General features: G+C 41.0%; 1 protein-coding gene across 1 annotated transcript; it reads left to right on the plus strand.

The window, feature by feature from the left end:
* Positions 1 to 83: 83 nt before the first annotated feature.
* ABCG5 (ATP binding cassette subfamily G member 5) lies at positions 84 to 14,852 on the plus strand. The gene is made up of 13 exons (XM_010223387.2): positions 84 to 178; positions 628 to 749; positions 1,177 to 1,313; positions 1,537 to 1,635; positions 2,518 to 2,650; positions 4,317 to 4,456; positions 5,641 to 5,770; positions 8,384 to 8,597; positions 8,826 to 9,031; positions 9,862 to 10,000; positions 11,458 to 11,643; positions 13,291 to 13,403; positions 14,643 to 14,852. Exons 1-13 carry the CDS (start codon positions 84 to 86, stop codon positions 14,837 to 14,839), a joined length of 1,911 nt encoding a protein of 636 aa, XP_010221689.2. The 3' UTR covers positions 14,840 to 14,852.
* The last annotated feature ends 219 nt before the right edge of the window (positions 14,853 to 15,071 follow it).

Below are 15,071 nucleotides of genomic sequence, written 5' to 3' on the forward strand. Positions count from 1 at the left end.
GCGGGCACGTGGGGCCGGGGTCACTGCCGCGCTGAGGCGCAGAGCCCGGCTGGCGGCCGCGGCGGAGGCACCGCAGAGCCGCTATGTCGAGCCAGCCGTGCCCGGCGCCGGAGGGCAGCGAGAACGGGGCGCAGCCCCGAAACAGCGTCAGCGTCCGGGGCCTCTGCTACACCATCAGGTAGGGCAGGGAGGGTGCGTGGAGCCGGGAGGAGGATGAGGAAGGGTGGCTCTGCCAGCTGGGAGACGTTGCTTTTGAAGGTGCTTGAAGGAGGTCTTTGGAGCAGCTCTGCCCCCTCCTTAGCTCCTTCCTGCTCCTGCAGTAAGGAGCGTGGCGGGTTGATGTCTCTGGTAAGCCAAGTCTCTGCTCACGCTCGCCGTGTTGCCATGTGAGGGGAGCAAGCCCTCCAGCGGGTCAGGAAAACCCGCATGGACTTTGCTTTATCTTCCAGATAACGTCAAAGTGAAAATTTGTGTGTGGGGAAACAAATTTGTCTTTCAGCAAACTACAATCCTTCCAGGTTCCCCTCCACACAAATGCATGCGGAAAGTTGCGCTGCTCTCGCTTGCCTGACAGGTGGTTTCCAACCGCCCGTGTCTCACTGTGATGCTGTTCGGTTTGTCCCCAAGGGAGCGCGTCGGGCCCTGGTGGAACCTTCCTTCCTACCGCAAGAAATGGACGCGGCAGATACTCAAGGACGTTTCGTTTCACATGGAGAGCGGCCAGATGATGGGCATTTTAGGAAACTCTGGTAAGTCTGTTTCCTGGTTTAAAAACAACCAAACTGGAACTAATACCATCTGTTTCCACAACGGGTTGAATCTGACAGAGACCGGTATTTTAAATAATGAAGCCACAGCTGGTTTTAACCCCTGCTTTGGATAACTTGACACTTGGTTTCCAGAGCTCTGTCTTCAGTCATCCAGCCAGCAACTATAACTTCAATAACAGATAAGGTTACCTCTAAACCCAAATGTTTCCCTGTGAAATGTGAATTTGGGTAAGTTAAGTACTAGTTTGTACACCTTTGAGATTTCCCATTTACTTTCCTTTCCTGTAACAGACCGCATGTTTTAATCAATAAAAAATATTTTCCTATTTTCGTATCCAAGTGAGGCTATGGCCGTTGAGATTGTAAAATTCATCTCATCCCATTATTAATTTCTTTTGGTTAAAAGGGTCTGGGAAAACGACGCTTCTGGATGCAGTAGCAGGAAGACTGGAGCATAAAGACAGCTTCTTTGGCAAGGTGTATGTGAACGGGCGTCAGCTGAAGAAGGAACAGTTTAAGGACTGCTTCTCTTACGTGCCACAGGTTGATCTCTCAGTTAACTTTTGTGCACCCCAGTTACTCTTCTGCAAAAAAAGGAAGAGTTGCCAGTATAACAGAATAATGGAATCTGACTATGCTTTCAGTAGTAAAATTAGTACTAATTCAGTGATAAAAAGAAAAAAACTGTGTGAAGGGTGTGTTGGCAAAAAAGTGAGATGCTAAGTATTATAGGACTAACTGTTGCTTCCTCTTTACCTTATTTTAGAATGACACTTTGCTAAGCTTCCTCACCATAAAAGAATCTCTGACCTATACTGCTTTGCTGGCTCGTCGGAAATGCTCCAGCAACTTCATCAAAAAGAAGGTCTGTAATTTATGATCTATCCCTAGCAGCACTTTCATTCCCTACTCTTTATTCTGCAATGGTAGAAAGCGGCATGTGAAGCCAAGTGACTTGCTCAGGATCATGCAGAGATTTTTCACCTGAGACACAGTGGGGCGCGGGCTCCAGATACTGCCCTCCTCCGCGCGGGGCTTGCACCATTGCCTGGGGGAACAGTGAATATGCAGGAATAAAACCCTCCCCTTTGAAGCAACAGCCACTGATGTTGTAGATGCTGGTCTTGGTATCGTGCACAGTTCCCAGCTGTGGCTTCCCAAGTCTTTGAGGCCATGGGTCTTGGCAGTTTTCAGGGACTGCAAAGACATCTCTGATGCTGCTCTGTCTCTCTCACTCACTAGAAGAGCTCTAATCTAATAACCTACAACCTACTTTCTCTACCAAAACACTGCATTTCAAATCTACTAAAAGTCTCTTTTTGGCCCCAGTTAAGAGTAAAGATTCCATATTCCCTGCTCTTGCTATTGGTCTTCTCTCTCCACCTATCTTCCGTTCAGCACTTTGTGCTTTCCCAGAATTGACTTGCCTTTCTGCTCCCCTGTTTTGACAGTTAGACAAGCACACTGGTCTAATGATTCAGACTTTTCCTTCTTCTAGCCGCATCTCTTCCTGTTAATGGAAGCTAAAATTCTCATTGTTTAAGAATAAATACAAATAAAATTAAAAGTATACAATTTCAACAGGTGGAAGGCAGATTACAGTAAATGTTTTTCAGTAGAATGAATGCAAGTAGCATATTGGGAAGGCTTATAGTTACATTTTTTTTTTCCTCTCAATTTTTAACTTTGCACGCTTGTATCTGAATTCAACAGTGACTAGTCTTTGTAAATTGTAATTATTTTTCAGGTAGAATCAGTTATGGCTGAGTTGAGCCTCAGCCACATTGCTGACAAAATAATTGGAAGCCGTATTTGTGTAGGAATTTCGGGGGGTGAGAGGCGTCGTGTTTCAATTGCAGCCCAGTTACTACAAGATCCCAGTAAGTACCACTACACAGATCTTCGAAATGAAGTAACACGGTGTCACTTCGCTCTCCCACCAGGCTTGTCCATCATCATCTTTAAAATACAAAAGCATTTTGTATTTTGAAATTCACAGAAGCAGAATTGTCTTGTAATGACAGAAAAAAATGAGCAATAATGCTGGTCTGCCATAAATGTATTGCCTGGTCTTGGAAAGCAGATGATAATTCTAAAATCTTAGGAATGCGCACGTGGTTAGACTCGTACTTAACGGCCTCACCTCTTTCCCATGTACGAACTGTTGGTTGTGACAGATTGATTTATGGTTTGTTCGGTACGTTGAAAGCGCACGTAGGGAAGCACTGTCTTGTAGCAGGATGGCTGGCATCGAGCCCTGTGTGCGAGAGCCATGAGCCAGAAAGGCAGCCAGAGCTTGAGCTCGGCTCCCTTGGACAAGGCACCAGCACACACAGTAAGTGCTGAGAGGTACCGTGGCCTTCATGTAGCAGCTCCAGTTTAGACAGAAAGTCAGTACAGAAAACACATCCCCAGGCTCCGTCTAGCTGCAGGCAGCGATGAAATGGGATTGCATTTCTCTTGATAAGAAAGCAGATACTGATGAATGCCACACTTCTGCAGATGGCTGTAGTTTTAATGCAAAGAAAAAATCGGATAAAAATCAAAGCAGAATAACTGAGTGAATGAGAGGATTAGCCAGAGAAAAGAGCAGATGAAACTTTAATTTGTCACTTAAGAGAGTTTCTCTTATTGGAAGGATATTTTGGATCTAAATGAAATGAGATCATGCACCTGGACCTGCCTACAAGAGTAACTAATGCACTTGTATCAACTGCACAAAAAAAAGAGGCCAAACAGACCATACCTGCCTTTACCCGTAGGGACTTGTCCATAAAACTATCTTTTAATGTGAGTTTATGCTATGCATAAACTCACTTATTCATATTATAGCTTCCAGGCAATTATGTCTGTTTTATTGATATATGTGGTGAATTTTATCACTATTGTTCTTAGAAGCAAATGTATTCATCAAATTATTTTGGTAATTTTCAGAAACAAATGATTATGCTGTATTCCTGCAGGTCTTATGTCCTTGTTTTTAGTAGTTGAAACTGAAGTAGGTCACCATTCAATTCAATATGAAGGAGAATCATTATGGTTGGAAAAGACCTTCTAGATCATTGAGTCCAACCATGAACCCATCACCACCACCCTGCTAAACCATGTCCCTAAGTGCTTTATGCACGTGTTTCTTGAACACTGCCATGTTCTTCCTGTTACAGTAAAACAAACAGCATATTTTAATACATTGAAGTATGAGGAAACATGCCTTTAGCAAGCCATCCAGCCCTTCTGCTTGTCTCAAAGAAGGGCCACTGGTATCTCCATCATCTTTGACATGTTTACTTCTTTAAGCAGTTCCCTTTTTTAACCTCCACTGATTTTACAACTTTCCCAATCAATCTCTAACCTTAGGACCTCCAAAGCAAATTAGAGCTGAAAGATCAAGCTATAATGATTGATTATACGTACTCTGCTTTACATGTGGAATTTTACATGTACAGTGTTCTCTGTAGTATTTGTCAAATTACCTGTGAGGGCAGAAGTTGTAACATTTCCTCCCCATTTCCTTGAGTTTTAATGACATTTCTCGTGTTTCCACAGAGATCATGCTCCTTGATGAACCCACCACAGGCCTGGACTGCCTGACTGCAAACCAGATCGTCTCCCTGCTCTCCAAGCTGGCACACAGGGACCGCATCGTCATTATTACAATTCACCAGCCTCGCTCAGAACTCTTGAAGGTAAATGAGATTGCTCACTAACAGCTGCTTTTTTTACCCGTTTTGTCAGACTTTAGAATGCTTGAGTTTGGCGGGGGATAAAAGTGCAAAACCTATAACAGTGGCTCTCCTGCTTCCTCCTGCCCCACATTAAAAACAGGCACTTTGTTTCCAACCTTCCAGCTCTGGACAGTGGGAGGGCATTTTGGGACACAAAGCGAATGTGCATTAACTGTGTTAATAGCCGTGGTATGTTATATGGCTACCAAAAAAAGAAACACCGGGACGAGGCAAATAAATCATTATTTATCATTACTTATTTATCATTCATGTATTATTGAATATGTAAGTATTGCCTATTTATGATTATATATTCATATTTGCAACTTGCATAGTTGCATGCTTGCAGCTAGAGACAGACCAACATTTCCATGATTTTGAATGGAGAAGGATCTTTTTTCTGTCTCTTCCCATGTTGTTTCCTCTTTGGGTCAGGCCATGTGGGTTCACCTTGACCATGCGTGGGGCAGGCCTGTGTCACAGGCTTGGAATGGGGAGCAAATTTCTCCCTTTCATTCCTAGTTCCCACTTGGGTCTTCTGAATTTTACACCACTTTTACACCACTCTTTTCTGTCTGGCTGTATCTAATGTAAAAGTGGTCACAGAGTTATAGGGGAGTGATGGCGCTTTCCTGGACTGAAAGTGGTACCAGTGCCCTGGCAATATGTGTTAATTGTAGCTGCTGGGGACCATGCCGATGCGCTCCCAAACAGCAGCACTAGTGAAGTCCTTAAGCACTTCATAGATAATAACTAATCTTCCCAGTAATCCGGGGGTTTTACAGATTGAGGCTATTCAGCGCCGAAGGGGGTCAGCAATTAACTAAATGTGCCTTGGAGCTGCGGTCAGAAGGGTGCAGCTCCCGTTGCTGTTCTTGGACTGCCCCTTCCCTCTGCAAGCAGCTGACTCTGACACCTTCGGGAATCACTCATTTTAAGAGCCTACGAATGTGTCATCTTGCATTACCAGTGAGAGGAATGACAGAAAGGACAAACTTCCTTTGGCAGGAAGATACTAAGGAAAAGTGAATGCGTCAAAGCTGTTTTTCCTGTCAAAGCATTTTTATCACCAAGAACATGAGCTATACTCAAGAACTAATGCACTTCTCAGAAGACACTGCTAATGTATTGCTTTGTTCCAACAGTTATTTGACAAAGTAGCCATCATGAGCTTTGGAGAAATGGTTTTCTGTGGGAACCCTATGGAAATGATAACATTTTTCAGTGACTGTGGCTATTCTTGTCCAGAGCAAGCAAATCCTTTTGACATCTATGGTAAGGTTATCTATGTTATTTTGGCAAAAGCATGGGTTTCCTTTAAACAAACCATTTGCTTTGTTCCCAAGATAGAGTTTTTCCAGAGATATAGAAATGTATTTGAATTCTTCCCCAACATTGTAAATGTGCTCAGCTCAGAAGTGAGGGAGAGCTGGGTCAGTGTGACCTCCATGGACCCCTTAAAACAGCAAAAGTTTGCAGTGGGACTGAAGCACAACATAAGGAAATGGTTGAATAAGCTACTAATAAAGAGGAAATCTCAGCTCCATGAAACCTCTGCATTACAACGGTAGCTGCTTTTGGCTATCCACTGGATACTGTAATGCCCATCTGGCAAGTCTCCGGCTCTAAGAGACTTCTGGGATGCCAAGCAACTGAAGGAAGCTGCTGATTTTGCAAGCACATCTGGGCTAATGTGCCTGAATGGAAGGATGCAGAACAAGTCAGAGAATGAGTGAGGCTCCAATTTCTACAGATTCACAATTTGAGATTTCAGAAATTTGGGGGAGTTGCTGGTACCTGGATATCCTACTGGAACGGAAGGTACTGTCTCCTCAAGGCAGATGATAGCAAGCCCTTGCCGAAAGATTATGTCCTGTGCTATCCATATAAGACCTAAGAGGTTTCTGTAAGAGATTTTGGAAAATGAGGCCTGGATACATTGCAGGGCCTCTGTGCACATGGACACGTGTTTGGTGACTGTGTGTGAGTGTGTGTACAGTCATCATACATACGCATATGTATGTGTATACATTCATCTATTTAAATCCTCTGGGTGGGCCGATTTCTGACAATATTAGCTGAATGTTAACTAGTGAATCTGACCGAGCCGAAAAGCTGCATTCAGAAACACGGCACGTTCAGAAAAGGCAGCATTTCCTATTGTCTTGATGGCATCCTAAATTCGGAGAGAAGAGAGGATGGTTGTCGACATGAAGCTAGAATGGAATGAAGCTGAAAATACTGGTGCAACAGTGAGGATAATTTTGTCTTCATGAATTTCAATAATCTTGAAATGCATAGATGATTTGAGATTTAGACCCTCTCTTTAAAAGGCATGGTAAAAGAGAGTAGTGCATTCTTAAAATGTCAACCTTTGAATGTGACAAGAGAAAGGAAAAAATACAGTTTAGATCAAAGAATCATCTGAATATTGAGTCTTTGGAAAATTGGTAGTTTATTTTTTTGTGTGTGTGATTTAATGATTTGAATGAAGGGACAGATTCTGATATCATTTACACCATCACCAGGGGAAAATAAGATCCTGTGTATTGAGCACTGGCTGTATTATGGAAATGTCATGTGTTATATTCATAAAGAGGTACAAATGCATGGTAGGCATTGGCTAATTTGGTCTAGTGACTCATGCTGCATTAGGTATTTAAAACACAACCGTTTGCCATGTATTTGCTATGTTGCTTCAAACACGTCCACTGGCCAGGTTGGCAGACAAGTGAGTTTTGGATGTTCATATTTACGGAAGTCAAGTCCCAGTTTTGGTCAGGTTTGCCATCAGAGACAATTCTGCTTATTCCAGCTTTTGGACCACAAAAGAATTAGTGGAGGACACTTCAAGAAACATGGTACAAGGGCTGTGGATGTTCTTTATTGTTGTTCAATTTGTATTTTGAAGTTGGGTGTAACACTGAGAAAGTCCAAGGATGACAGAAAGCTTAAGAATAATTCATATATAGATATTATAGGCAACAGAGACAAATGATACAAGAATCTGTAAGAACGTCTCTGCATGAGAACAACAATCTTGATTTCTGAGTCCTTGGATAATTTGCTGCTATTATAGAAAAAAAGAAATTTCCAAAGCTCCGCAGCTCTATTGCCTGCCTCATATGCCTTGTATGAATAACAAGCACAAATTTCCACACACATCCCCCTTACCCCCCACGAAAAAAAAAAAAAGGTGCTAGGAATAGATATAGGTGGGTTTATTAGAAGGCAGCATTAACTCTGTGAGGTGTTGAGCTTTTGCAAGTTCCGCTGCATTAAGTAATAGTTTCCTCAGCTAGGGCTGAGCCCGCCTGGGGATCTGGCCTGCTGCACGTCCTCTAGCTACACATCAAAACAGAGGAGTGTTTGAGAAGGAGATGGATGACATACAGCACAACTGCAATGTCCCAAGTGCAGAGGAGCAGGGACTAGATGAACTAGAGCTAGATGAGCTCAGCGCAATCTAACAGTGAAGCTCCGTGGAAGAGCCAGTGGAGGAAAGGGGCAGTCAGGGAGCTGTGTCTGAGAATTTTCCTGAAAACGTGAAACATACATGGTCAGAAAGGCATCTTTTCATCCTTGTCACTGTTCCTCCTCGACTGGTGCTGCCAAGCCCCTGACAGAGACAGTGCTTTGCAGATGACACAGCTCTGTGCTGCTGATGGAGAAGGCTAATGGGCCAGACATGGCTCAGATGTTCCAGCCCATTCATCCATTCAGACTTTTCCAGATGAAAGTGGTGAATAAAAAGCAACTTTGAATAGTTTCAAGTGGGCCTTTTCTCCTTCGCACATTTCAGGCTGGAGATGAGGAAGGCAAGTTGCAGGGGCTGGGCGAAATAAAAAGGGAAAGTGCTTTATATGGTGAATGCTTTGCAATCTGCAGTGGATCTGACATCTGTGGACACGCGAAGCAAGGAACGCGAGCTTGAAACCTACAGTAGGGTTCAGATCTTTGCGTCGGCCTACAAAAACTCCCAGATCTTCAGCCAAGTCCTGGCGGCCATCGAAAGGACAAAGGGTATGAAAGAGCTGCCACCAATACCATTCAAAAGCAAAGACTCACCCAATGCATTTTCCAAATTATGGATTCTTTTACGGTAAGGTTTTTTTTTTTATTTTGCTTCTTATGCACTGATCTCTGTTTTTTCACATACAGAAATACTTTTTTTTCTTCTCTTTCTTTTGGTCTAATACTTCTGTCTGTCTTACTGTAATACTAGCTCTTTGTGGACCTCTTGCACGTAAGATTTGTTCAAAGCTAAAGAACCAACATGGGACCAATCCTCGCTAACGGCCCTCTTGTTGCTGTTATGTTTTGTTATCAGGAGGATAACTAGGAACTTCTCCAAAGATAAGATGGGCATCATTATGCGCCTCTTCCAGAACCTGCTGTTTGGCTTGTTTGTAGCATTTTTCCTCCTTAGACTGAAGCTCGACCTCCTAAGGGGAGCGGTGCAGGACCGCGTGGGGCTGATCTACCAGTGCGTGAGTGCCCCCCCCTACACGGGCATGCTCAACGCCGTCGCACTCTGTGAGTTCCCCTTCTGCGCCGCGTCCTGCTTTGCGAATAGCGGAAATGCCTCGTGAAGGCTGTTCCTGAAAGGCTCCTCACGGCTGCGGGCAATGTCAGAGTTGGTACAATGGCATGAAATCCAGAGGGAAGCAACAGCAAGCGTTGCACCTCAGGAAAAGACTAATGCATTAGAGGAGCTCAGTGCTATTAATCCCTGCCTCTCCCTTTTTACAGCTGGCCTCTGTACTGAGGCTGCAGTCTGAACTACGCAAGAACCCTTAGCTCGCTTGCGTGTAGCATTATAAAAGCAGGACAAAGTCTAGGACTGTAATTTACCATCGTAATTGAAATCAAAACCACAGGCAAAGAAAGCGCAAAAAAGGTTTGACAGAAATTAAGGATAATTAAATTTGAGAGTATTATGTGATTACATTCTTACTAAAGCATGCCTCTCTTACAGCTGCTGTCAATTCGCCACACAAATACCAACAACAGATTTTACTTGCAGCCTAAAAACTGTCCTGCCCATGTAAGGAACATAAATACACTGCTGTTGTCACCTTTAGATCAGAGCACCTCCAAATATTATCCAACGAAGGCAGTTTTTTCAAGTGGTTAATTTACATCTGCTAGAAGACTGTCCTGCATGTCACATAGTTAGGCTTCTCTCCTTAAGCATGCAAACCTTTGCAATCTGCAGGCTAATGCATATTTTGCACTTGCAGTGGAAAAGGTGATGTGGCTGCTCATTTCAGTGCTTAAGCTTTGCTTGGCTCTTTTGCAAGCAACAAGTCTTGGTCTCTTTATTCAATGGCGATTTACTCTTTTTTTTAATGTATTTAATCCAGTTCCACCCTTACGTGCGATCAGTGACCAGGAAAGCAAAGATGGCTTGTATCAGAAATGGCAAATGCTTGTGGCCTACATACTACATTTTCTGCCCTTCAGTATCATCAGTGTAGCAATTTTCAGCGCCTTTATATACTGGTAAGTACTAGGATTATCTATTGGATTGATACTTTCTTCTTGTTATCAACTTCAGGCACTGTGTTAGCAATAGGCTTCCTGGCAATCCCCTCGTGCCCGTAAGCCTCTTAGGGCTAGCATTTGCTCCGTGAACTTTTGGAGGGTGTATCTGTGCAGGACTGCCTTGTGTGGAGGCATAACTTTCGGAGAGGCTTTTAGGCCTTCTCGTACAGGCAGGCATTTCCCTCAGGCGCTGCAATACTCTAACAGTTTCTATTATCCTGCTGTTCCTTGGTTATAATATTCTCTCTCCTGTCATTTTTTTTTTAACCTCTCTTCTGTTTTAGGCCTTTTTATAGCTACCCCTGACTTCCTAGTCTGTATCTATGTAGCTCTTAGTAAAGTATTAGAGCTCTTCAGAGGAGGCAATAGCTTAATGGTAGGACTTTGAAGAGCTCTTACTTCTGCACCCACCTGTGATTAGGGGTTAATACCTGCTAGGTCTATGAAATGTTTAATACTTGAAGAATCTGTGTTCAGCTATCTATTTCTAATAATTGAGACTATTTCTGCATTGTGTGCAAAAATGCTAAAGGAAAACCTGTGAAAAAAATCAACACTTCTATTTTCAAACCATGGTTTGAAGGTGGTATAGTTAAAAATTAAATAAATAAAAGTCACATGGCTTTACATTGAGCAAGGAAGCTGAAGCACAACGTTGAGCTGCTGCTGCTTGTTAGCTAAGAGGACACTGCACTAGATACAGTGTAAGTTTGGAAGAAGAACCATATGTCACCATATAATAAAAGATTTTGTCATCTGTCATATACAGTATGAGACTGAATTGTTTGCCAGGGAAATGCTGGCCTGCCTTAACTTCCAAACCATTACCACTGATTATGGGATTTTTTTTTTCCTTATGCAAATTAATGAAGAGCTGGGAAGAATGTGCTGTTTAATAAAGACAGCAAGAGTTTAGAGGAAATTGCATTTGGATGAATTACATGGATGGTGAATTGAATTAGCCTTCCATTTAATTAGAATGAGTATATCCTTCTTTAAATCTAACCCAGACAGCCATCTCCAAATCATGAATTTGCATGCATGGTAACAGATATGCAAAATTCTACCTGTTAATTATCTGCATAAAGATGCTCTTTAAATACGTGACTCCTCTATAACTAACTCCCACTGCACAGAATCTAAAGGCAGGAAGTCAGTCATTAGCTTAAAGGGTTGTAAAAGTGATGGTGGTCATCTTGAAATACTGCAGACTTCTGCTACACCTGCGCCTGCACAGAACCTCTTACTTAGATGTCTGCACTTAGATCAAGAAGTGAACAGAGGTCTGCTATGCTAAGGGTCCAAACAGCTTACAAACTGTTCACTTGCTAAGCTAAATATAAATAAATAAAGGTTAGATGTCAAGTCTAGAGCAAACGCACTTTTAAAATATTCTTTTGCTCATCTTTGTACAGGACGGTAGGGTTGAATCCTGATGCTGCCAGATTTGGATGTTTCTTTGCGGTTATCTTGGCAACTCATGTGGTTGGTGAGCTACTAACACTTGTTTTACTTGGTGTGGTTCAAAACCCAAATACAGTCCAAAGTGGAGTGGCGCTGCTTAATTCAGCAGGTGTGATAGTGGGAACCGGACTTCTAAGGTAGGAAAAAGATTTATTTCCCTAAGGTTTTAATGTTAAAATAACATTCATCTACAATAGCTTCATGAACAGTTTCTAATGATGCAGAGCAATAATGCACAGAAGTGCAGCTGTTATTTTCAGAGAAGTGACTATCTGATCGTGCTAGACCTTGTACAAGATATCTAAAAAAGGCATTTAATTATCTTTTAGCTATTACTAAAAATACTGACATTTTAAAGATTCTTCACTGCCTATTTTTGCAATTGAATTAAAGGAAAAAATGAACAATTCAAATTTATCAGCTCTGTTAATTTTTATAGCCATGCCAACAGGATCACACGAAATGCTGTCCTCATTAAAGGATTCTATAAAAAAAAGAGTAATTGCTGGAACTTAGTAGATATTAAAAGCTGTGAATTTTTGACTGCAAAAAGGTTATTTTCAACTGTTACTCTCCCGTTTATTCATTGAACTTTTCAGGCACTTTTTCTATCTGTGCAGACTGAATTATGTAGTAATAATAAATCATGAACTAGTTAAGTAAGTGCCCCCCAAATTATGTTTCCTTTGCTGTATTAATGTGCAATTTTTTTTTCATTGTAAATCACTAATATTCATGAACTTTTAACACTATTCCCCTAACATTTTCCAGTACTGGAACTACTCTGCTCTTTGAGATATGTGCCAGAATAAATGTATTATTGTCAGAAAACCTCATTAGCTTTCTTCAGATTTCCAGCAAACATGATATCCTCTGCTGAGCCTTTTCCCATACAAATGAATTAAGCCTAACACTAGTTGCTATCAAGTTGTCTTCAAGAAAACCACAGGTCTTCACAAAGCTGATGAAGCAGCAGACTTCAGCCCCTCCTTGCTTATCAAAATGCAACTAGCTTGATATCCAGTTAATTTGGCCCCAGTTAAATTTCATGACAATGTATGCTTAAACTGGGAAAAACAGTTACTCTTTCTACCATAGTATAATGCCCTAATGCCTTAAAAAGTATTAGTGTTTTTTTCACCTTATTTTACAGTACAGAAATTGCTAACTAACACTGTGAAGGTCTTCAGTGATCAATCTTCACAGGCAAGGATATTAAAAATGGCACTGAGACGTGGCTTAGTGGGCATTTCTGCTGCGTTTATATGTTTAATTGATTAAACATAACATTAAACAATTTGTTTGCAATTTAAGGTGCAGAAGTTGTGCAGCTGTTTAGCTGAATAAAATTATCATAAAACTTTTCATATTCTAGTTTTATTCTTAATTCTTTGCCTTATTCATATCATTATTATTGTTCTAATGAGTTAATATTCTATCTTTTTTGATATTGAACATGAGGTGAGGCGCTGTGGTTTCTTACTTTGCAAACAATATTTTACTAGTAATGTTTATATTTGGTTTTCTTGACCCCCTCTTTTTTTTTTTTTTTTAGTTTGTTACTTCAATGTGACTGCATAGAATTATTGGTGACTGTCCTAAGCAATTCAGGACTGAATATTGGGACACCTTATTTACTGCTAGAATGCCTTTTGAAAACCCTACCTGTACACTTAAGACTTTCTGTAACAGGCTATGACCAAAGATGTCATGGTATTTTAATTTGGAGTAGAATTGTGTCTTGTAATGTAACAAGTGCTAATTTAATTTCTTTTCTATTTAAGGACCATAGAAGATATGCCAACACCTTTCAAACTGCTAAGTTATCTTACTTTCCAAAAATATAGCAGTGAGGTTCTTGTCGTCAATGAATTTTTTGGCTTAAACTTCACATGTGGTAAGTGCTTAAAAAAAATAATGCCCTTTAAGTAACTTTATTAAGATGCTAAAGTGTGCTTTCCTTCTGCATGCAATTAAAGCATCCATTATAAGTTAAAGATGACTTACCTGTTATTAAAGAAACTTACCAAGTTATAAAGACATACTGTAACTCCATACCAGCAAAACAGATAAAAGTTCAACTCTTTCTCCTTTCTCTCTTCCTCATCTTTCAGTTTTCCATTTGTCTTTTCCTCACCTTTTTCCTACTATAAGCATTTTAGAAGGTGAGTTTTGCAGCTTGACACATATTCATGAGAACTGCATTACACTGCCTCAAATAGAACAGAAAACATCAGTGCAGTAAGAACTGACCAAAAAAAAGTCCACCTAGATGCACCTTCTGCTACCAGCGAGGCAAACATTCAGATATAATGCCATGGAAAAGGGAGTAAGGGCAGCTTATTGATCTGAAGCTCTTACGGGCACAAGGGACAGGTTAAGGAGCTAAATTTGAAATGTCAGCGTCACTGACATTCTTTCAAATTTCTATATGGTTCCTGTCCAGTTTTCTTACTGTTGAATAGCTTGGATCTGCCACTTTGCTGGTTATAAACAAGGTGACAGGGAAAACGCCAGGGCCAGGGTGGAAAGGTTAGCAACCAGCAGCCATCACTGGAGCTAAAACTTAGAGCTTTGGACCTGCCCCAAGGCTTTGATCCTCTCCAAGGTCTTATAGTCTTTATCCACTATTTTTCATCAATCTCTTGCCCTTCCTTATTACAAAACCACAACTAGTAACTGAAAATATGACTGTAAGAATAACTGCTAGAAAGTGGATACATGATTTTGGTAATATTTACACACAGTTGTTTTTTAATGTGCCTAACAGACAACCTTCTTTTTTAAATTCTGAAAGTTGGTATGAATGACATAAGGCTATAATACCCAGCAAAGTGCTTCTTGAGACCCTCTCTATACAGTCTGATAAGCCCCAAATGAAACAGAAAGCTCCTAAAGACCCTTCATTCTGCTCTTTAAAAATATGGCAAAGATTAACTACAAAAAAGATGTAGAATATCAGCTCCTATTTCAAAAGTGTGAAAAAAATGTGACCTATAGGCCTGGTTCATCATTCAAGCAAATGTTTAGGCTAGATATATTAAAAATATGAGCTAGATACTGGAGCCTGAGTTTTAATTTTGCTAAAAGGAATTTACCTAAGGGAATTAACTTTATTTTATTTTTGTTTTGGCAGGTGGACCCAACACCTCCACTGCAATTAGTTCCGTATGTTTTTTCTCTCGTGGTGCTCAGTTCATTGATAGCAACTTTCCTGGTGCAACATCCCGCTTCACGACACACTTCTTGGCACTCTATGGCTTTCTACCAGTACTTGTCATTATAGCAATTGTGAGCTTTAAAATAAGAGATATAATTATTAGCAGACAATAAAAAAGCAGTTCTAGGCTTAACAAACATATACTACTACATTTTTTAGTTTTGCTGTAGCTGAACGACTAATTTGTTAGATTTTAGATGGACTTTGGACAGACTGTGATTCTACATAAAACACAGAAACATTTTTATCCTTCATCAGTGTTTGTTTCCAGTTGAATGTATGCTTTCTATCTTGAAAAACACTTCTCTTAAGCCCGTGCTCTCCTAATAGCTTTCTGCTATTGGG

The sequence above is a fragment of the Tinamus guttatus genome, unplaced genomic scaffold (assembly GCF_059628265.1).
Source record: "Tinamus guttatus ecotype Peru unplaced genomic scaffold, ASM5962826v1 Tinamus_guttatus_pri_ptg000286l, whole genome shotgun sequence".
In the NCBI taxonomy this organism is placed as follows: Eukaryota; Metazoa; Chordata; class Aves; order Tinamiformes; family Tinamidae; genus Tinamus; species Tinamus guttatus.